The sequence below is a fragment of the Megalobrama amblycephala genome, linkage group LG14 (genome assembly GCF_018812025.1).
Source record: "Megalobrama amblycephala isolate DHTTF-2021 linkage group LG14, ASM1881202v1, whole genome shotgun sequence".
Classification (NCBI taxonomy): Eukaryota; Metazoa; Chordata; class Actinopteri; order Cypriniformes; family Xenocyprididae; genus Megalobrama; species Megalobrama amblycephala.
This window is the reverse complement of record NC_063057.1, coordinates 39,235,609-39,259,903: the sequence shown is the minus strand read 5'-3', so window position 1 is coordinate 39,259,903 and position 24,295 is coordinate 39,235,609. Positions and strand designations below refer to the sequence as shown.

Below are 24,295 nucleotides of genomic sequence, written 5' to 3'. Positions count from 1 at the left end.
CAAATCTTTGCCAGTTAAAACTTGTAATGTGTATGCTGCTAATTGTTATAATGCATCTCTTGTAAGGAACTGTTGATGAACGCTATATTGCATAGGCTCCATGCACGACTGTCTCATCTGCTCAATCGACCACCAGTTGATTTCGATTTTTTTGGAGTTTGCCTGTTCCCAGTAGCTAGTTTTTTATGTGTACTGTCAAGCCAGGACTCCTTTCCACATACTTTAATGGATATACAACTGAGATCAACTTTAGACAAGAATTTTTTATAAGAGGAACGTATAAAGGAACTGATTGCCATGTTGCAGAATTGCTAGGAGTGAGCTCAAGAATCATACACTGGAGATCATTTTTAAAGTATACATTTAAACATTTATTTATTTAATGTAACAATCAATATCTACAAGTAATATCCCTTCAAAGTGTACAAAATGTGTTTTGTGATCTGGTCTGTTAGCTAGAAAATAGCAAATTAGCTTTAAATTGTCGAACCTGTTACCGTCAACCCTGTTACTTTTCAGAGCAACAGGTCTTGACATGTGGGTAACAGGGATGACAGATTAGGTGTCAAACTTAGCCACATTTATCTGTATAAAATGCAAACATTTTAAAAGGTCATCCCAGGTGTGTTATTGATGTCTATATCATTCAGTGTGGGTGGCATATGAGCATCAGTTACATTTTTAGTATTGTTAGTATTAATATTGTTGGTACACAAATCTCTTAATTCAAGTATTAACTATTCAAATATATTATATAAACTATTATAATCTTATAAACTATAAACAGATGGAGTGTGTAGCTTTTCATTTCTTAAACAACCATGTTGGAATATGTATCATGGCCATATTCCAGGATGACAATGCCAAGATTCATCAGGGTTAAAGAATGGTTCACAGAGCACAAAGAATCATTTTCACACATGAATGGGCACTGCTGAGTCCTAACTTTAAAGGATTAGTCCACTTTCAAATAAAATTTTCCTGATAATTTACTCACCCTCATGTCATCCAAGATGTTCATGTCTTTCTTTCTTCATGTCTTTCAAAACAATCGGTCATTTTTGTAAAAAATACAACTGTATATGTTTTATAAACGCACATGTTCGCATGAGGCCGCTAGAATGCGAAATTGTAGTGTATAATCACTGACTGAATAACTGATCCAACACAGAGAGCGATCCTGTGGCGAGGCCGAAAACTCCTTGGAAGTGAGAACAGAAATCATCAAATGAATTAATCAGTTCAGGATGTCAATCCTAGATTGCCTGTGCCCAGATCAGTGCACGTCCTTTGAGCAGTGAGATTAGAAACGCTACTTTAGATCTTTCATTGTTGAATTTATGAGAATGCTTCTCAATGCACAGTGATACTTGCAGGAGAAAACCGCTACATTCAACTGCCTCACACGAGTAGTTAGATGGAAGAGCCATGGGACTGGCAGAGGCAGATTGGTGATGTGGATCCGGAGAGAGAGCGACTTTAAGGGCGCTGACCAGCCCTTCGATCGGGTTCTGTGCCGCAGACGCCTGGCGCTCCATCTCTTGAGTATATTAGTTGGGTCTTCTGTCAGCAGATAGACGAGGAACACAGAGGTAAGTGATGTAAAACAACAGCATGTTTATTGAGGTAAAATCCAGGAACACAACAAGGTAAGGTTGAGACCAGACAGTGAGTGAACGGGTGGAGTACAGTATATATGGGGCTGGGGTCAAGGTTGTGATTGTGATCTGGTGAACGTAATGATTGATGATGGTAGTGTCTGAGTGTGTGACTGAGTTGACTCGGTGACAATTTTTCACATTTTTAATCCTGATGAATATAGGCATTGTCATCCTGGAATAGGGAACACACTGACCTAGACAAAACATATGGATGCATGGGTCTAATTACAATACCCTTAAAACATTTATAAAGCATGCATATGCACAGATTTTATGAATCTCATGTACGCACATCTGAGAAATGATCGTAAGATCAAATTTAGGACAGTTTCTGCACAATATTTTATAAATGAGGCTCTTGATCTCACTGTCTATATGAGGATTCATTATTACACACATTTATTCTGACATGTTATTTCACTGACAGAAGTTCAGCTGTAGTATTAATGTAATAATAATGTAATGAGAATCTGTAACATCTCACTGTTATTGATTTATCATCAGCTCATAGCATTATGGGTAGAATCTCTCTACAGCCTATTCTGATTCATAAACACAGTTTCAATGATGATCCAGTACCAACACTAAACCCAGGATAGAGCGGTTGAGTGAATGTGGTCTGGACTGTGTGGATGAGGATCATTGTGTCTCCAGAGACGCTGTAGAAGGACAGAGTTCCTGCACTGTGATCCACATACACTCCTATTCTACTGCTGATCGGCTTTTCAGGGAGATCAGTCTGTATGGTTTTGTGTCTGAATGAGTATCTGGAGGAAGAGCAGAGCAAACCCCAGGACTGATCATTACCTCCAAACAAACACTCATTACCCCGTCCCTTCCTGCTGATGCTCTTATATGACACTGATATACGCACTTTATTCCCACTCCACTCAATCTCCCAGTAACAGCGTCCACACACACTCTCTCTACACAACATCTGAAGATAAAAATCAAATCTGTCTCGATGATCAGGATACGGCTGGAGTGTGTCAGTGTAAGTAATCACTCTGTTCCCCTCAGACAGATGGAGGTGTTTATTCACTGTGTTCAGATCCAGATTGAGCTGATGGGAATCTGATGGAGATAAAACACAGTCAGATATCCAGTCTGATAAATCATCTGTCTGATATCCTGTACAAATCATCATGTTGAGCTTTATTAGGGGCCAAGCACCGAAGGTGCTTAGGCACCTATTGTTATTGTTGGCGTTCCGTACGCTTATTATTATTCTTCTTCCGTTTCTTCTTCCGCTCTTGAAGTCTATGGCAGCCCATAGAACCGCTTGCGGGAAAGTTGTGAAATTTGGCACACTGTTAGAGGACAGTCTGACCTTTGTCCATAGCAAATTTGGAGTCTCTAACTCAATCCCTCTAGCGCCACCAGCTGTCCAAAGTTGCACTTATGTTTATGTTAATAACTTTTGAACCATAAGGGCTAGAAACAAAATTCCTTTTTCCTCTGATTCTTTAGGTCAAGTCGAATCGATGGCACCCTATGACGTCATTTTCCGTCATGAAATTTTTTCCGCCATTTTGAATTTTCTGAAAAACTGAAGAACTCCTCCTAGGCCGTTACTCCGATTTTCACGAAAATTGAACCAGATCATCTTCAGACCATGCCGACAAAAAGTTATGAAATTCAAGTTGATTCCTCAAACCGTTTTCGAAAAACACGCGAACAAATTGTAAGTAGTTCTTGCGAAAATAGACATAAGGCTGTTTCTCCGCAACGCTTTATCGTATTCAGACCAAACTTGGTACCTGTCATCACAAGCATGACCTGAGGCAACATGCAGCGTTTCGGCGCAGCGCCACCTAGTGGTGCGGAGATATGAAAAATTGATATTTTTCCTTATAACTTCTGATGGCTTTGGCCAAAAATCATGAATTTGGTCTTGTTCGATTTGGGGCATCATGCCGAATCGAATGATATCCAATTTTCCCATATCGGACATTTTGGCTGTCAGCCATTTTGAATTTTGTGCTAAAATGCTGTATTTTATGAACGCAGTAGCGTATCGTTATGAAACTTGGTAGGGGTCATCAGCACAATGCCCTGAAGGAGCCTGAGAAGTTTCGGACCATCGCCACCTTGTGGTCAAAAGTTAGAACAAAATTTACAAAAATGCTAATAACTTTTGACTATATTAACCGATTGTAATGAAACTGGTCTCTGTAGATTCCTTGGGTCATGCTGAGAACATAGATATCAAATCTGCTATAGTCAGCTGAACTTCCTGTCCGCTGTATTGTTTTTCTTTAAAAACGTACTTTTTCAAACTCCTCCTAGACCGTTGCTCCGATTTTCACCAAAATTGAACCGTATGATCTTCAGACCATGCCGACAGAAAGTTATGGATTTGAAGTCGATAAGTCAAACAGTTTTCGTATACCAGAGCAAACAATTTGAGATATGATGCAAAAATGACTCTTGAAGCTGTATCTCTGCAATGCTTTATCATATTCAGACCAAACTTGGTACGTGTCATCACAAGCATGACCTGAGGCATTATACAGTGTTTCGGCGCAGCGCCACCTACTGGAGTGGAGATATGAAAAATGGCTATTTTTGCTTATAACTTCTGATGGGTTTGACCAAAATTCATAAATTTGGTATGGGTCATCAGGACAATGCCCTGAAGGAGCCTGAGAAGGTTCAGACCAGCTCCACCTTGTGGTCAAAAAATATAACAAAATTGACAAAAATGCTAATAACTTTTTTTTTTCTAATTGCTCACTGCTGCTGTTGGTCTGATGCTCACGGCCATGTTGGCTGGCTTGTTGTGCCGTTTTTGTGCTTGGCCCCGTAATTGCTGCTTGCAGCTATATTTAGGGGCCAAGCACCGAAGGTGCTTAGGCACCTATTGTTATTGTTGGCGTTCCGTACGCTTATTATTATTCTTCCGCTTCTTCTTCCGCTCTTGAAGTCTATGGCAGCCCATAGAACCGCTTGCGGGAAAGTTGTGAAATTTGGCACACAGTTAGAGGACAGTCTGACCTTTGTCCATAGCAAATTTGGAGTCTCTAACTCAATCCCTCTAGCGCCACCAGCTGTCCAAAGTTGCACTTATGTTTATGTTAATAACTTTTGAACCGTAAGGGCTAGAAACAAAATTCTTTTTTCCCTGAGTCCTTGGCTCAAGGCGAATCGAATGCACTATATGACGTCATTTTCCGTCATGAAAATTTTTCCGCCATTTTGAATTTTCTGAAAAACGTACTTTTTCGAACTCCTCCTAGGCCGTTACTCCGATTTTCACGAAAATTTAACCAGATCATCTTCAGAGCATGCCAAGAAAAAGTTATGGAATTCAAGTCAATTCCTCAAACCGTTTTCATAAAACAAGCGAACGAATTGTACGTAGCGCTTGCAAAAATAGACATAAGGCTGTATCTCCACAACGCTTTATCGTATTCAGACCAAACTTGGTACATGTTATCACAAGCATGACCTGAGGCATCATGCAGTGTTCCGGCACAGCGCCACCTACTGGTGCAGAGATATGAAAAATTGTCATTTTTGCTTATAACTTCTGATGGGTTTGTCCAAAAATCATAAATTTGGTCTTGTTAGATTCGGGGCATCATGTCGATTCGACTGATATCCAATTTTCCCATATCGGGCATTTTGTCCGTCGGCCATTTTGAATTTTGTGCTAAACTGCTGTATTTTACGAACGCATTAGCGTATCTTTACGAAACTCGGTATGGCTCATCAGCTCAATGCCCTGAAGGAGCCTGAAAAGTTTCGGAACAGCGCCACCTTGTGGTCAAAAGTTATAACAAAATTTTCAAAAATGCTAATAACTTTTTACTTTTTTAACTCATTGTAATGAAACTGGTCTCATTTGATTCGTTGGTTCATGCCAAGAACATAGATATAAAATTTGCCATAGTTGGCTGAACTTCCTGTCCGCCATATTGTTTTTCTTTAAAAACCTACTTTTTCGAACTCCTCCTAGACCGTTGCTCCGATTTTCACCAAAATCGAACCGTATCATCTTCAGACCATGCCGACAAAAATTTATGGATTTCAAGTCGATATGTAAAACCGTTTTTGTATACTGGAGCAATGAATTTGATGCATGATGTAAAACACACTCTTGAAGCTGTATCTCCGCAATGCTTTATCTTATTCAGACAAAAACTTGGTACATGTCATCACAAGCATGACCTGAGGCATCATGCAGTGTTTCGGAGCAGCGCCACCTACTGGTGCGGAAATATGAAAAATTGATATTTTCGCTTATAACTTCCGATGGGTTTGTCCAAAAATCATAACTTTGGTCTCGTTGGATTCGGGGAGTCATGCCGAGTCGAATGATATCCAATTTTCCCATTTCAACCATTTTGGCCGTCGGCCATTTTGAATTTTGTGCTAAAATGCTGTATTTTATGAACGCATTCAAGTATCGTTACGAAACTTGGTATGGGTCATCAGCACAATGCCCTGAAGGAGCCTGACAAGCTTCGGACCAGCGCCACCTTGTGGTCAAAAGTTATTATGAAATTTACAAAAATGTTAATAACGTTTGAATATATAAATCAATTGTAATGAAACTGGTCTCAGTAGATTCCTTGGGTCATGCCGAGAACACGGATATCAAATTTGCTATAGTCAGCTGAACTTCCTGTCCACCATATTGTTTTTCTTTAAAAACATACTTTTTCGAGCTCCTCCTAGACCGTTGCTCCGATTTTCACCAAAATTTAACAGTGTCATCTTCAGACCATGCAGACAAAAAGTTATGGATTTCAAGTCGATATGTCAAACGGTTTTTGTATAACAGAGCAAAGAATTTGAGGCATGATGCAAAAACGACACTTGAAGCTGTATCTCTTCAGTGCTTTGACATATTGACACCAAACTTTGCAAGTGTCATTGTCACCTCACTCTGACCATACCACAACAATTTGGACACAGCGCCACCTATTGGTCGAAAGTGATGAACCAGTAAATCCTCATTTTTTATCATTTTTCAGCTCTTTTGCCTAAAATGATCTTAATAGGTCTTTAATTGCTCACTGCTGCAGTTAGCCTGATGCTCCCAGTCGTGTTGGCTTGCTTCTTGTGCCGTTTTTGTGCTTGGCCCCGTAATTGCTGCTTGCAGCTATATTTAGGGGCCAAGCACCGAAGGTGCTTAGGCACCTATTGTATCTGTTGGCGTTCCGTACGCTTATTATTATTCTTCTTCCGTTTCTTCTTCCGCTCTTGAAGTCTATGGCAGCCCATAGAACCGCTTGCGGGAAAGTTGTGAAATTTGGCACACAGTTAGAGGACAGTCTGAACTATGCCCATAGCAAATTTGGAGTCTCTAACTCAATCCCTCTAGCGCCACCAGCTGTCCAAAGTTGCACTTATGTTTATGTTAATAACTTTTGAACCATAAGGGCTAGAAACACAATTCTTTTTTCCTCTTATTCCTTGGCTCAAGACGAATCGAACGCACCCTATGACGTCATTTTCCGTCATGAAAATTTTTCCGCCATTTTGAATTTTCTGAAAAACATACTTTTTCGAACTCCTCCTAGGCCGTTACTCCGATTTTCACGAAAATTGAACCAGATCATCGTCAGACCATGCCGACAAAAAGTTATGGAATTCAAGTTGATTCCTCAAACCGTTTTCGAAAAACACGCGAACGAATTGTACGTAGTGCTTGCTAAAATAGACATAAGGCTGTATCTCCGCAACGCTTTATCGTATTCAGACCAAACTTGGTACCTGTCATCACAAGCATGACCTGAGGCAACAAGCAGCGTTTCGGCGCAGCGCCACCTAGTGGTGCGGAGATATGAAAAATGGCTATTTTTGCTTATAACTTCTGATGGTTTTGTCCAAAAATCATGAATTTGGTCTCGTTGGATTTGGGGCATCATGCCGAGACGAATGATATCCAATTTTCCCACTTCGGCCATTTTGGCCGTCGACCATTTTGAATTTTGTGCTAAAATGCTGTATTTTACGAACGCATTAGCGTATCATTACGAAACTCGGTATGGGTCATCAGCACAATGCCCTGAAGGAGCCTGAGAAGTTTCGGACCAGCGCCACCTTGTGGTCAGAAGTTATAACAAAATTTTCAAAAATGCTAATAACTTTTGACTGTATTAACCGATTGTAATGAAACTGATCTCTGTTGATTCATTGGGTCATGCCGAGAACACAGATATCAAATTTGCCATAGTCGGCTGAACTTCCTGTCCGCCATATTGTTTTTCTTTAAAAACCTACTTTTTCGAACTCCTCCTAGACCGTTGCTCCGATTTTCACCAAAATTGAACCGTATCATCTTCAGACCATGCCGACAAAAAGTTATGGATTTCAAGTTGATACGTCAAACAATTTTCGTATACCGAAGCAATGAATTTGAGGCATGATGTAAAACACACTCTCTAAGCTGTATCTCTGCACTGCTTTATCGTATTCAGACCAAACTTGGTACATGTCATCACAAGCATGACCTGAGGCATCATGCAGTGTTTCGGAGCAGCGCCACCTACTGGAGTGGAGATATGAAAAATGAATATTTTTGCTTATAACTTCTGATAGGTTTGACCAAAAATCATAAATTTGGTCTTATTAGATTCGGGGCATCATGTTGAGTCGAATGATATCCAATTTTTCCATATCGGCCATTTTGGCCATCATCCAATTTGAATTTTGTGCTAAAACACTGTACTTTACGAACGCATTAGCATATCGATACAAAACTCGGTATGGGTCATCAGCACAATGTCCTGAAGGAGTCTGAGAAGTTTCGGACCAGCGCCACCTTGTGGTCTAAAGTTATAATAAAATTTACAAAAATGCTAATAACTTTTGTCTATATTAACCGATTGAAATAAAACTGGTCTCAGTAGATTCCGTGGGTCATGCTGGGAACATAGATATCAAATTTTCCATAGTCGGCTGAACGTCCTGTCTGCCATATTGTTTTTCTTTAAAAACCTACTTTTTCGAAACTCCTCCTAGACCGTTGCTCTGATTTTCACCAAAATTGAACCGTATCAACTTCAGACCATGCCAACAATAAGTTATGGATTTCAAGTCGATATGTCAAACTGTTTTCGTATGCCGGAGCAAAGAATTTGAGATATGATGCAAAAATTACTCTTGAAGCTGTATCTCTACAATGCTTTGACATATTCAGACCAAACTTGGTATGTGTCTTCACAAGCATGACCTGAGGCATCATACAGTGTTTCGGCGCAGCGCCACCTACTGGAGTGGAGATATGAAAAATTGTTATTTTTGCTTATAACTTCTGATGGGTTTGACCAAAATTCATAAATTTGGCATGGGTCATCAGGACAATGCCTGAAGGAGCCTGAGAAGTTTCGGCACTGCGCCACCTTGTGGTCAAAAGTTATAACAAAATTGACAAAAATGCTAATAAGTTTTGACTATATTAACCGATTGTAATGAAACTGGTCTCTTTAGATGCCTTGGGTCATGGTGAGAACATAGATATCAAATTTGCCATAGTCAGGTGAACTTCCTGTCCGCCATATTGTTTTTCCTTAAAAACCTACTTTTTCGAACTCCTCCTAGACCGTTGCTCCGATTTTCACCAAAATCGAACCGTATCATCTTCAGACCATGCCGACAAAAAGTTATGGATTTCAAGTCGATTCGTCAAACCGTTTTTGTATACCAGAGCAATGAATTTGAGGCATGATGCAAAAATTACTCTTGAAGCTGTATCTCTGTAATGCTTTATCATATTCAGACCAAACTTAGTACATGTCATCACAAGCATGACCTGAGGCATCATACAGTGTTTCGGCGCAGTGCCACCTACTGGAGTGGAGATATGAAAAATGTCTATTTTTGCTTATAACTTCTGATGGGTTTGACCAAAATTCATAAATTTGGTATGGGTCATCAGGACAATGCCCTGAAGGAGCCTGAGAAGTTTCGGACCAGCGCCACCTTGTGGTCAAAAGTTATGACAAAATTGACAAAAATGCTAATAACTTTTTTTTCTAATTGCTCACTGCTGCTGTTGGTCTGATGCTCCCAGCCATGTTGGCTGGCTTCTTGTGCCGTTTTTGTGCTTGGCCCCGTAATTGCTGCTTGCAGCTATATTTTATATTTCATATTTCTATCTGTTGCCCCAAAGGTTAAAGAGACTTGTTACAAAACAAGTCTTTCAGTGAAATTATTTGGCTTTCAGTGAGTTTTTCTGCTTTTCTTAGTGACTTACATTGTAGGAAGTCGTTCCTGGTCCAGTGAACAATGTTGGTGAAAGTGACTGTGGAAATCAACGGACATGAAGAGTGTGATTATCAGTGTTGGTCACGTTGCTTTAAAAAAGTAATTAGTTATAGTTACTAGTTACTTCTCACAAATAGTAACTGAGTTACATCATTATAAAAGTAACTAATTACCAGGGAAAGTAACTATTGCGTTACTTTAAAAAAAATAAATAAAAATAAAAATATGCCAAATAAATTGAATGCCCCCAATATTACATATAAGTCTAAGAATAAATTATTCTTGATGCGACTCCTGACTCATGATCCGCTCTTGCTCACGACATGAAATTTCTCTGTACTGTGTTGGTAGCCATTAAAGAAAACGTAGTTTCATATTTATGTTTAAATAGTCCTATGTTATGTTTTAAATCCATTTATTCAATTATGAAAAGTTAGTGAACAGCATGAGTAAGATGCATCATAAGATGCGCAAATATATCGGGAGACATGAAGTGGGTCAGACATGATTTTAAACACTTCATTAAGTTTTGCTTTGTAGAAAGCCTTTCTTTAAAGTGAATTTCGTTTTGTAAAAATTGTATCTTAATTGTAATCAATGTTTCATCTACCAATTGCTTTGATTTAATATATAACAAGCAAATATAGCAGACAATAAAATCATGACATGGAGGCGCGGGCGCGATCACTGGTGCGTGAACTGGAGCGCGTCTTATAGGCTAAATGAACTGAAACTCAGAGGCTGCTTGCCTCGCAAACATGAGAAATATATCTATAGAATGCTTGAAATATCTACTTTAACGAAAATGAAGTTATTAAAAACGAAAAGAAAGAGGCTACTCTGATTATGTAGCCTAATCCGAATGAAATGTGCGTTATCTCTCTAGGAGCGTCCATATGAGCAGATGATCAGCAATGAGAATCAGCAATGTCAACTTCATCTTTGCAGCCGACACTGATTCAGAAACATTACTTTATTAATAAACAATTAAAATGTCTCCTTACTGTTTTTGTCACACTCATAATCATTACTTTTGCCGGTTCTTTATGGCAATTATGCGTGCCCTTGAGTGCTATATAGCCTTTATTATGTAAACGCTCCTTATTATGGTTTATTCTCTCCAGTATTTAAGAAATTAAATTAATATAAATGTGATTAGTCAACTAATAGCTTAAATGAACAACTACTAGTCGACTAGAAAAAAAAACTAATTTCACATATTTTCGATCAAGCATCAAAAAGGCCGGGTATTCTGGTTTGAGCTCGCGCTTTGCGCGCATGCTCTGACAGACACACACACAGCGCATCGTACATTATTATCAGTTTAAAATTATATTTGTGTATGACTTACCGCAGCACACACCAGAGAAAAAAACTTTGCAGGTCCTATGGCTGAGAGAGAGCTTACTCGGATGAAAACCGCTTCAGTGAGCTCAATTATAGTAACGCGGCATTTTTTTTGTCAGTAACGGTAACAGCGTTGTAACGGGAGAAAAAGTAATTTGTTTGATTACTCGTTACTGAAAAAAGTAACGGCGTTAGTAACGCCGTTTATTTATAACGCCGTTATTCCCATCACTGGTGATTATCATGTCAAGAGAACATGATCCCTGCATCCGTTCCTAAGACATTTCTAATATGATCTTCTACATGATATGAGATGATGGAGGATCATTTCTGAGAGCAGATGAATCTCCAGGACTTTACCTCTGTCAGAGATCTTCTTCAGCTCCTCTTTGCAGAAATCCTCCAGTTTGTCTCTCAGCTGATGGACAGATTCTCTCACGAAATCAAAAGAGGAGAGAGAACTGAAGGGATCGTCATTTACGTCTGTAGATTCAGGAGGAGCTGAGAGAGACTGGAAACTCTACAGAAAACAGAAATCAAAGCTCATCACCTCCACACTTCAGCCAATAACCTGCACTACTGTCAGATTTGAGCAGCTCTTGTTGATCTTTAGTAACTCTCCTCAATCCAGCACTTTCACAGCATCAGCTTCATTCTTCTCATATTCATTATATGATGTTAGAGTTATAAGTTTGCCACTTGCATTATATGTAATCGTGGATGATCAAAACTCTTGTATGATCAAACATCTTGAAATAACATAAACGTAACAGATCAAGTGCATCATGGCGTCACATGGCAAGGTTGAGTAGATTTGATCAGGAAAATCAGTTCAAAGGGAACAAGTAGATTGACCTTCTTTGATTTAGTGGCTCTGGATTAGTGGCTATGAAATTCACAGGGACTCACAATCCCAAGGTCATGTTTTGTAGTGAAAATATGCAGAGGCATTGCTAATATACAGACTTCCTGTTTGAGGACTTCACTACCAAATTCATGCATTCTGGCAAATAGATTATTTTATAATAGTTTAATTAATTTATAGGGAATTTTGAAAGAGTTACTTATTTTATGACTGAGCAAATGAATCATCCAGCATTCATTTCAACGGGCCATAACTATAAGCTCTGTAGCGGATATGAATATCCAAACTATAGTGAAAGCAATATTTATTAGTAAGGTAACATTTTTTTAAGTTTATATATTTATTTTAAAATATATATATATATATATATATATATATATATATATATATATATATATATATATATATATATATATATATTAATTCATAATGAATTTGAATGAAACAGTTTGTTATTAACCCATTTACATCTCCCAAATCTGATCTGCTTCGATCTTCTATTCTGTCTCAGTCTCATTCTTTGTTTGTGTCCTGAATTTTTAAACTGAGGTGTTTGTCCAACCTCTTTGAGGAGTTCTGACCAATTAGGTATCATCTTTGTTTCAGAGGTGGCTTTTCTCCTCTTCTCACTATAAATTATGTTATCACCTGGTCTCTTAACTTTCCTGATCTTATCAGAGAATACAGAGAGTGCAGAGTACAAAGATTACAAACATAATTTCTATAAAACCTCTGCCGTTATCTTGGTGGGGCTCAAGCTGTGAGTCACAATGTGTTGTCTTTTCGACCATTAGTCTTGGGTTTACTGCCCAAAGTTGATAATGTTCTTCCTTAGCTAGGCAGCATGCATTGCCATAAAGTACTTAGCAGGGGTTTCTAGACTGATGGCGCCCCAAATGAAAGATCCTCTGATTTAAGGTCCTGAGTCTTGATTCAAAATTCTATGGAATATTCTGTTTGAAGAATTTCTGTCTGATCTACTCAGGTTCTACGATTTGAGATCGGGGATGCTCCGTCTCGATGGGGAGCAGTTAAATAATCGTAATGACTCCACACAATAGAGGATTTTTTGGACAAAAAAATTATTTGCAACAAGCCTCAAATTGGGCCGCACACATTCAGGAGTGAAAATCTGGCTTAAAATCTTCAAGTGTGTGGCCAGCCTTACCTGCAGGAAATGGATGTGATCCTGTGTGTGTGAAAGCTGCTCCAGCTCAGCGTCTCTCCTCCTCAGATCATTGATCTCCTGCTCCAGTCGCTCCAGTTGTCCTTCAGCTCGACTCACTGCAGTCTTTTCCTGATCTCTGATCCGCTGTGTGGCCTCAGAGCGGCTTCTCTCAATGGAGCGGATGAGCTCAGTGAAGATCCTCTCACTGTCCTCCACTGCTGTCTGTGCTGAGCGCTGTTAGGACACACATCACAATCACACAGTGGCTTCAGTGAGTCCTGACTGAGACTTCTCAAACTTCTCTTCTTCTCCAGACTCACCTTATGAGACTCCACAGCCTCTCTCAGCTGCTGAAGATCTTTCTCTCTCTGCTGAATCCTCTGCTGGAACGACCTCTGCATCTCCTTCAGCTGGTGCTAAAGGACAAACCAATGACAGGAGAAACATCACATAAATCAAGTAAACAGATATGAATCCAGTATCAGTGAAGTGCTGAGATTGAGGGGTTAAAGATCTTATAGGTTATAGGTTCATTCATAAATGTCTCATTATTTCATTATTTAGACGTATTGCCTCGTTTTATAGGGATAGTTCACCCAGAAATTAAAATTCTTTCATTGTTTACTCATCCTTATGTCTTTTCAAATGTATATGATTATCTCTTGCATAACACAAAACAATATATTTTGATTTAAAGGAAACTCGGATCAATATAACTCAAAGGTGATTGAATAAGAACAAGTTCAAGTTCAAGTTCAATTTTATTTATATAGCACATTTCCAACAGCCCCCAGGCTGACCAAAGTGCTTTACAGAGAAGCAAGAAAACATACATACACAAAATTAATATTTAACACTTTCTCAACTATTCGTCCACCGATAAATTGAGGTTAGGGTATTTTACTAATTCTGGACAGAATATTATCCCATGACCAATGGTAATAATATAAAGTTATGATTACTGATTATGAGCAAGGTAACAAAAATCATCAGTTTAAGGCAGTAACTTGTAAGCACACATGACACAAGACACTGATATATGTGAAAAATCAAACAAGACTTTATTGAACTACTCTAATACACAAACTAAAGTAACGAAAACACACACACATGCATTCATTCATACAGTGACAGGGAATTGCGATATTGTTAACAGAAGGTGAATGAATTTAAATGTCTAGCATTAAACACTCTTTCTTTGACCCCAACCTGAGAGAATTAACATACTAGCAATTCAACCTTAGTTCATATGCTTAATAAAGGTTGCACCAGCTCAGCAAAAATGAGGAGACTGTGGTACTTGAGTTTGGATGCTCCTCTGAGCGCGTGTTCCCTTTGTGGCGTAGTTGCTGTCATGATCACCAGTGAGAGTGCCCTATCAGCCACTAGAGGGCACTCTATCCCAGACTCTTGTTTCACCCCTTGGACTACATTACCCATAACACACTTCCCGGACTCATTATCACTTCATTGCACCCAGCTGTCTTGTATTATGTTATTAGTGTCTGTCTATTTATACTCAGTTGTTTCTGTCCTTGGTTATGGTTTGTTATAATTTGTTATGTGCACTTTGGTTCTCTGGTTTATGTGGACTGTGCTGTGGAGTTGTACCCTTGCCTGTTTTGTGATATACGTCTGTGGATTACCAAATAAACGCTGCGCTTGGATCCTAACATCTTGTTTCTGTGTGCTACCGTGACAGTTGCAGGACGAAATCTCTTCAGTGCCGATTTGCTGGAGGTCGGTTGCTGTTGTATTCTGAGGGACAACACTTGATGGTGAATAGAAGTTGGCTTTGCTGGAGGGAAGCCTCGTGGGTCGGTTGGCGGGTTATGCATTGCTGTGCAAGTTTCTCTGCATCTCGATGAGTTGCTGGTAGCAAAGGACTTGGAGAGTATTTTTTTTCGGCAAAGTTCAACGAAGGCTCATACAGAGTAGTTGATGAGTTTTGAGTGAGCTCTTGAAGAGGTATAACGTGTAGCATCTGGACGGCATCAAGATCATCAAACCAGTGTTGGATTTAAGAAAGCTTTTAGCTTCTTGAACCCTTCATGTAATTCTTGAATTGGCTCTGACATGTCTGGGCCAAATATCCCCCTTTGTCACCTTAACTACTTCAGAGATCCTAAGCAGAAACCCTCCCCTAGCCTCATGGCACCTAAAACAACTTCAAAGAGCACCTAGTTCACCCCATGGTTAGCGAAGGGCAATGTGGCCACAAACTGGACAAAACCCCCAGATGATCGCCAATACACACAAACACATAGAGAAGCTCCCTGAATTTAACTCATAAGTTAACCATTTCAGAATGTATATTATGTATTCCTTTCGTGTATGCATGTCTCCCTATTATAAGCATAAGTTACGACTTTTAATTGTGTTACTCTAAATTTCCAGCCATCAAACTCTATTTAAAAATCCTGCTGAAGACCCCACCCCAGGAAAAGACCAATCGGATGCTTCTGCAGAACAGCGCATTAACCACAGCATCCAAAATTAGCAATATTATTAGCAAGTATAGAACCATTTCTTCCGATGCGTTTTAAGCTTACATTCTCTGATGTGATTTCGTGCTGGCTCTCAAAAGGTTTTTACTCTTTGTACTTTGCCATTCTTTTATCACCTCTGTTTTTCCTGTCTATGTAATCTTTGCTTAGAGTTAGTCATATACATTCATAGTTCATATATTAAATCCATTATATTTACGCTTGATTGTCCTGTCGATGCTCATAAATGAACCCAAGTCATTTTAACGTTTGGTTTCGCTAGCTACAGTATATGCTTTTGTAAAGTACTAGGTTAGGAGTTTTCTTCTTGGCCAGAAGAAAACTCCTTTTTCTTGATAAAAATCGGACTGAGAGTTTTGCTGGACAAGACCAGTCATTCTAAAATTAATTCTAAAACTAGAACCAATTATAATTATCCATATATATATATATATATATATATATTATAAAATTCCCTTCTTGGTTGATTTGTATTTATAATTGATCATAACACATTCTGATTTAATTATATATATTTCACCCATTTGAGCTGATTCCTTACAAACGTGTAGGCAGGATGATGGTAGGTCAGCACGAACAGCGCCGCCGCTCCCACCACGCGCATCACGCACTGTGCGTAGGGCACCAAGTGCTGAGGGGGCACCAAAAATAGCCTAATGAATTTTTTTTTTTAAATGCCGGTATTATTTCATTAGCCTATAGAAATATTAGTCACATTTTAGCCATGTATATGTAACAAAAAAGGGGGAACAAGAAAGATATTTAATAATTGCTCTAGTCTAGTCTAGAAAGTCTTTTTTTTACTATCTTTCTTTAGATATTGAGCAGTAGTTTATGGTTTATTTTGACGTGACGGTGGTTAATACTTTCTCAGTAACGTTAACAGTTAGCAGTCAGTGCGGTGCACATGGTAGGCTAACAATTCCTGTTAAATATATATATAAAATATAAAATTTCATTATGAATGATATAAAGCAAACATTACTGTGGTTCTATAGAGCCTCCCAAAACTGGTGGAAATGCTTGATCCATACAGAATAGCATTATGGCTCCCTCAAAATGTATGTCTTTGGTTTATTTTGACAACATTTGGTCTAAGAAGATTTTGCACTTTACTTGAATGTGTGTTTTTAGCTGTTCTACATAGCCTACTGTGTTTACAAAGTAAGTAAAGTTGTGACTTTTAGTCCTCTAAATCTTTGTTTTATTTAAGAAGACTGACTATTCTTGTTTGTACTTATTGATGATTATTTAATTTAATTTATTCACTGTGACATTGAAATTGCAAAAAAAAAAAAAAGCCTGGATTATTTTGATAATTTTTTTATTTTGCTATTCTGTTTACTGTTTACAAAGTCAGCAAAGCTGTGAAGATTTTACTTTCTCTTTTTAGTGTTCTTAAGTTTTATACTGTGATGCTGCTATTGTGTGTTATTGGTATTGAGTTATGTTTGGTAATAAAAAGTTAAACTGGCAAAAACAAACGTTTTTTTTTTTTTCCTCTGGGTCGGGGTGGGGGGCATCATAAAGGAATTATGCTTAGGGCACCAAAATGGCTAGCAGCGGCACTGAGCACGAAACAAATGAAAGCTAAGGCAAAAAGCAAAGCTAAACTGCATGACATGGGTTTTTACCCTGTTCTGTCAGCTCCACTCTTTTGAGTTTCCACCAGTCAGATGTGGTTTTGGGAGGGTCCTATGCCCAACTTTCCACATTGTCCTTTGTGCCCAAACTTTTTAGAGTTTTGGGTCAGCACTTTAAGAAATAAACTTTCCAGTTCATCCTACAGAAATCTACTTTGCATCAAAATACTGGAAATCATTCATCCATCACACAGATACCAAATAGCATATACTTCCTATAATTGAGGTAGACTTTAATAAGAATTTACCTGTAATAAATGTTTAAAAACACAGAAAGAACTCCATAGGTTATATAAAACACACAATATATTAGGATATATATATATGGCACCTGCTGGTGATTAATTCATACCATTGGCAGCATTTCTGAGACTGTTTCTGTTTAAAACAAAAAGAGTGAATTCATTGTCTCGCCGGGAAACTCTGGAATGTCTTTGAAATGCATAGTCAAGTAAGAGGGGGTGTCCTGTGATTGTTTCTGTGGGGGCCTGTTGTGATTTGCACCTTGAGATGTGTCCGCAAGCTTCAGTTCCTGATAAGAGTACACGTCTGCTCTTAAGTATGTGGAACAAAAGGGTCTCCTCTGTCGATTGGCTCTGTTACTACAATCAGTGGGTTTAAAATTACATAGGCATGGGTACGTTTCACCAATCCTTTCACTAATTTAGCTCCATGGGCTAAGTTTTATAGCTCACTATGGGTTCACTGGCAAGTAGAGTCGTGTTCATTTGGTGGGCTTCGTTCATGGATAATCTTACACTGAATAATGTCTCTGTTTCTAGAGCCCAAATCAAATATGGTGATACGTCAATAACATCAAACCTCACTGGCTCATGCATGTCACATGACTAAACATATCAACGTATTTGATTTTTGTTATCGTTTCATTAGACTTATGCTGTGTCTCAATTTGCATACTATGCATCCTAAATAGTATTCGAAATTAGAATGACGGTGTCCCAAATCATAGTACAAGTATTTCAAAGATACCCAGGTGGTCTACTATTACTGTTTAGAATCCAAAGTGAAGATCGGCGCACACTCTGGCTAATATAGCCACAATCCATTGTGCATTGTTAGATGAGGATTTCAGTAGAACTACAAACACAAATTAAAGCTGCAAGCAGTGATGAAAGAGCCCTCACACCCAGGCTTACCGTCACCTGTTGGCCTTAGGAAAACAGTGAACAGTGAGCTACATGCATGTTAGCGAGTAAATACAAGGGAAATATGGCAAAGTCATTTCAAAGTGCCACATTTCCTGCTGCCAACAGGTGGCACTTTGACTGTAACTGAATATTGCCATGTAGATGTCTTCAGGCCAGGACTATTATCACACATGTGAAGTTTGGAGCAGATCAGACATTGTATGAGTTACAACAACTTCCCGTTTCATGGCGAAACATAGAATTTTGTCAGGCCGCCACGGACACGCCCTTCAGTGAAAACTTAAGATCTTCACAATTTAACATCGCAAAGACCTTTAGAATAGACTAACCAAATATGACATTGATATGATTAAAGCTCTACGAGGAGTTTGTTAAAGTACAACGTATAGAAATGGCAAAAATTGCACAAAATTTGCTAAGCAAATTCAAAATATCTGACTTCCTGTTGGTTTTCCGATTTTGCTCCAAGAGACTTTTTTGTAGATATTGGGCTGATAGATGTATTGACTGAATTTCATACTCGTACGTGAAATGTAGCGTCAGGGGCACTTTGTTGAAATTTTGTAGGTGGCGCTATTGAGCCATTTTGCCATGCCCAATTTTGCAACCCATATCAGACATAAATTTTCGCCACTTCTGACGCATCTGCAAAGTTTCATAAGTTTTCAAGCATGTTTAGACTCTCAAAAATGTGATTCCCCTTTCGTGACAGAATGAGGGCCATGAGGTGGGACGAGCACCGTATACTGAGGTGAACACCGCTCCACCCCGTGTGGGGCTGCCCTCAGAAGTCTGACACTACTGGCGTCAGGACTTCTTCTACCCAGCCTTTTTCGCCTGAGCAAGACCCTCAGGTCCATCTTCGGTTTGGAAGGCTTGGGCTGAGAGTGCCGTCCCGGCCCACCGTGTCTTTGAGGTGGAGCACAAGAGGCGACTGAGGAGCTGTACGGCAGAGGATGGATGGTGGCGTGGAAGATATTTTTTGAATGCCTCTGCCAGGCCAGATGGTGCAAGCGGAACGTCGAGGAGAAAGGCCCTGTCCTTGTCTTTTAAATCAGACAGATTGAGACACAGGTGCCGCTCTGTTGCCATGGACCGCCCAGCTGCTCTGGCGGTCTCCTTGGTGGCTCTCAGAGACAAATCTGTGGCTCGTCTGTGAACTGCATCTGGGCCAATCCCCTCCCCGCCATCCAAATCCTTCAGCAGGTCGGCTTGGTATGCTTGCAAGATAGCCATCGTATGCTAGCATGCACCAGCCTGACCTGCCGCCGTATATGCTTTACCCACTAGCCCTGATGTTGCTTTTAATGGCTTAGTGGGAAGCATGGGGGCCTTCAGGGATGATGCTGAGCCCGGGGACAGATACAGTGGGTACGGAAAGTATTCAGACCCCCTTAAATTTTTCACTCTTTGTTATATTGCAGCCATTTGATAAAATCATTTAAGTTCATTTTTTCCTCATTAATGTACACACAGCACCCCATATTGGTAGAAAAACACAGAATTGTTGACATTTTTGCAGATTTATTAAAAAATAAAAACTGAAATATCACATGGTCCTAAATATTCAGACCCTTTGCTGTGACACTCATATATTTAACTCAGGTGCTGTCCATGTCTTCTGATCATCCTTGAGATGGTTCTACACCTTCATTTGAGTCCAGCTGTGTTTGATTATACTGATTGGACTTGATTAGGAAAGGCACACACCTTTCTATATAAGACCTTACAGCTCACAGTGCATGTCAGAGCAAATGAGAATCATGAGGTCAAAGGAACTGCCTGAAGAGCTCAGAGACATAATCAAACACAACTGGACTCAAATGAAGGTGTAGAACCATCTCAAGGATGGTTCTACACCTTCATTTGAGTCCAGTTGTGTTTGATTATACTGATTGGACTTGATTAGGAAAGCCACACAGCTGTCAATATAAGACCTAATAGCTCACAGTGCATGTCAGAGCAAATGAGAATCATGAGGTCAAAGGAACCGCCTGAAGAGCTCAGAGACAGAATTGTGGCAAGGCACAGATCTGGCCAAGGTTACAAAAAAAATTCTGCTGCACTTAAGGTTCCTAAGAGCACAGTGGCCTTAAATAATAATCCTTAAATGGAAGACGTTTGGGACGACCAGAACCATTCCTAGAGCTGGCCGTCTGGCCAAACTGAGCTATCGAGGGAGAAGAGCCTTGGTGAGAGAGGTAAAGAAGAACCCAAAGATCACTGTGGCTGAGCTCCAGAGATGCAGTCGGGAGATGGGAGAAAGTTGTAGAAAGTCAACCATCACTGCAGCCCTCCACCAGTCGGGGCTTTATGGCAGAGTGGCCCGACGGAAGCCTCTCCTCAGTGGAAGACACATGAAAGCCCGCATGGAGTTTGCTAAGATGGTGAGAAATAAGATTCTCTGGTCTGATGAGACCAAGATAGAACTTTTTGGCCTTAATTCTAAGTGGTATGTGTGGAGAAAACCAGGCACTGCTCATCACCTGTCCAATACAGTCCCAACAGTGAAGCATGGTGGTGGCAGCATCATGCTGTGGGGGTGTTTTTCAGCTGCAGGGACAGGACGACTGGTTGCAATTGAGGAAAAGATGAATGCGGCCAAGTACAGGGATATCCTGGACGAAAACCTTCTCCGGAGTGCTCAGGACCTCAGACTGGGCCGAAGGTTTACCTTCCAACAAGACAATGACCCTAAGCACACAGCTAAAATAACGAAGGAGTGGCTTCACAACAACTCAGTGTCTGGAGAGACCTAAAAATCCACCAACGTTTACCATCCAACCTGACAGAACTGGAGAGGATCTGCAAGGAGGAATGGCAGAGGATCCCCAAATCCAGGTGTGAAAAACTTGTTGCATCTTTCCCAAAAAGACTCATGGCTGTATTAGATCAAAAGGGTGCTTCTACTAAATACTGAGCAAAGGGTCTGAATACTTAGGACCATGTGATATTTCAGTTTTTCTTTTTTAATAAATTTGCAAAAATGTCAACAATTCTGTGTTTTTCTGTCAATATGGGGTGCTATGTGTACATTAATGAGGGGAAAAAATGAACTTAAATGATTTTAGCAAATGGCTGCAATATAACAAAGAGTGAAAAATTTAAGGGGGTCTGAATACTTTCCGTACCAACTGTATTACCAAAGCGACCTATAGGACGCAGCGCGAGTTCTCTCAAAAGGGAAAGATGTTTAGTCAATGTTATCCACATAATATTTCATCTGCAATAGCATTGTGAACTTTTGTAAAGATACTTTGGGGGTCTTTATCTTTCAAATGCATCATTATGGAAACATGAGGAGAGTTTTCCAAATGAAAGACCCACAATACAATATATTAATTTAAATATTTTAAGACACTTTTTGTCAGGAAACACAGTATGCATGGAGGCCAGAATCTTCATGAAAAATTCCATGATTCACACCTGAGAAGACAAAAGATCTGCATATTGACCTGTAATGACCTGCATAATAATGAGCTCTTTCAGTCAGATAGGCTATGTGAAAAAACCCTCTGTGATCATGTCTCAAGCTCATCATGGAAAAACAGCAATACTGTGAAATATTATTACAATTTAAAATAATGGTATTCTATTATTTACTTTAAAATATAATGTATTTCTGTGATGCTAAGTGTCTGAACATTCATTTTACATCTATGGCATTTCATATAGGCTTTTAGCTTAAAAGCATGCACATTTGGAGAAATATTGATGGATTCTCAAATGTTTATGTCAATTTTCTATACAGAGGAGTAATATTTATTCAATATTTCTAGTCATCACTATGAGCACTGGATACTGTGTTTTCAATTCATATTTGCAGCCGGAGGACGCTCTGTACACCTTTAGTCTACAAATTAATCTAAAGAAGAACAGGCATACCATGTGACTTTCCAGGAACTAACAGAGGCTTACAGAGATCGCTAACCATGGCTATAACATGCAGATAGAGACTTTTGAAGGAAATAAATACACGATTGTGACGATGTATACATGTATTGCCTCAGAATTTGCGTCTGAATAGCGCTCGCTCCGTGGGTGTGGCCAAATTAGCGGAAAATGAGCTGAATCACGGACGTTTGACATGGCTCTTTTTTCATACAGATTACATAAACAGAGAATATTTGTTTTCGATTTGACTTACACGATTTAAAACCTGACATTTCAACGTTTCTTTAGACATAAGTCTTATTTTTTTATGATTAGTATTCACTAAGTTACACTTAGACACATTTGCTGAGAACTATTAGATTGGACTTCGTTCAGAGGGAGACGACGCATCATGTTAGTTGTCTTTATTTTGCAAAAAGCACAACATTTTGTTTTTACTCTGAGTGTACACAAAAGAAAGAAGATATTCTATAGTTTCAATTGATATATTACTTATGTCTCTATGACAAAAAATGACGGAGTATTTTAAGTCTGTTTTGCTGCAATTTGAAAAAAATCCTGCAAAACGGCCCATCTCCAGAGAGTTGAAGACACAATTATGATAAAGTAGTATGTCCCAAAACTTGCCTATTCTTCTGCTACACATTAAAAAGTATATACTTTACTAAAAAGTTCGTACCTGTTTCTCTGTCCTCTGTGCTGCAGTTGATACAGTGTCGTGGTTTTTATGTTCATCCATCATACACAGCAGACATATACACTTCTGATCAGTGCGGCAGAAAACCTCAAGGATCTTGTTGTGTTTCGGGCAGATCATCTCCTGCAGTCGTCCAGTGGCTTCAGTCAGATTGTGTCTCTTTCCTTTAAACCAACTCTCATGTTGTTCAAGGTGATTCTGACAGTAAGAGTTCAGACACACCAGACAGGACTTGACGGCTTTGTCTTTTATTTCAGTACAGACGTCACACTGCACATCTCCAGCTCCAGCGAAACAGTCAGCAGGAAGTTTAGTCTTCTTCAGTTTCTCCACCATTTCAGCCAGAATGGTGTTTTTAGCTAAAGCAGGTCTTGGACTGAAGGTCTGTCTGCACTGAGGACAGCTGTAGACTCTCTTCTGATCCTCCTGATCCCAGAAGCCTGTAATACAGATCTTACAGTAACTGTGTCCACAGTGGATGGTCACTGGATCCTTCAGGAGATCCAGACACACTGAACACATGAACTCATTCTGATACACTGAAATTCTGGCTTCTGCCATTTTACTGCATGAAGAGAGAGACACAAACATACAACAGCTCAACTACACTTCGGTTTCAGTTTCTCTGAACTCATGTGATTCTGGTTTCCTGGTTCTGTGTTTGTGTGATGCGTGGGACTGAAAAAATAGTCCCATTTCAGTTCCTTAAAGTCACCATGAAATCAAATTTGCCAAATTTTCTTTTTTTATTGAATATCACAGTATTTATTATAAATGATTTATCCATGCACATCATTTTGTTAAATTCATGTGCGCTTGTAATCTTAAATCAAAATAACTTCCCCTTCCTCTTGCAGCAACATCTCCTCTCTGATTATGTGTTTTCTGGAATGAGGGCAGGGGGAACCTGTCACTCACATGAGATCCACCAATAGCAAACCACAACCATCCAATCAGTTCCCCATGGACAAAATCAACTGCGGTCAAGTGGGCCGCGCGTCGAAAATACACGGTCAAGCCAGCCGCACTTTTTTTTTAGTTTGCGTGTCTATTCCTGCACTTACGGTATGGGTGCTGGAAACGGTCTAAATGCATTTAAAGACGGCAGTTTCCTTTATACTCCT

General features: G+C 39.4%; 1 protein-coding gene across 1 annotated transcript; it reads right to left on the bottom strand.

The window, feature by feature from the left end:
* Positions 1-277: 277 nt before the first annotated feature.
* On the bottom strand, positions 278-23,932 carry LOC125245241 (tripartite motif-containing protein 16-like). The gene is made up of 6 exons (XM_048155779.1): positions 23,154-23,932; positions 13,582-13,677; positions 13,262-13,495; positions 11,589-11,748; positions 9,871-9,918; positions 278-2,735 (listed from the first exon to the last, which is right to left on the bottom strand). The coding sequence occupies exons 1-6, from the start codon at positions 23,760-23,762 to the stop codon at positions 2,209-2,211; spliced, it is 1,674 nt and encodes a 557-aa protein (XP_048011736.1). The 5' UTR covers positions 23,763-23,932; the 3' UTR covers positions 278-2,208.
* Between the last annotated feature and the right edge of the window lie 363 nt (positions 23,933-24,295).

Bases quoted from the DNA above. Each gene is read 5' to 3' on its own strand.
- LOC125245241 (XM_048155779.1), bottom strand. From the start codon at position 23,762: ATGTTTGTGTCTCTCTCTTCATGCAGTAAAATGGCAGAAGCCAGAATT. The intron at 13,678-23,153 runs GTACGAACTTTT...TTTGTCCTTTAG, and splicing joins CACAGAGGACAGAGAAACAG to CACCAGCTGAAGGAGATGCA. The intron at 13,496-13,581 runs GTGAGTCTGGAG...GTGTCCTAACAG, and splicing joins AGGCTGTGGAGTCTCATAAG to CGCTCAGCACAGACAGCAGT.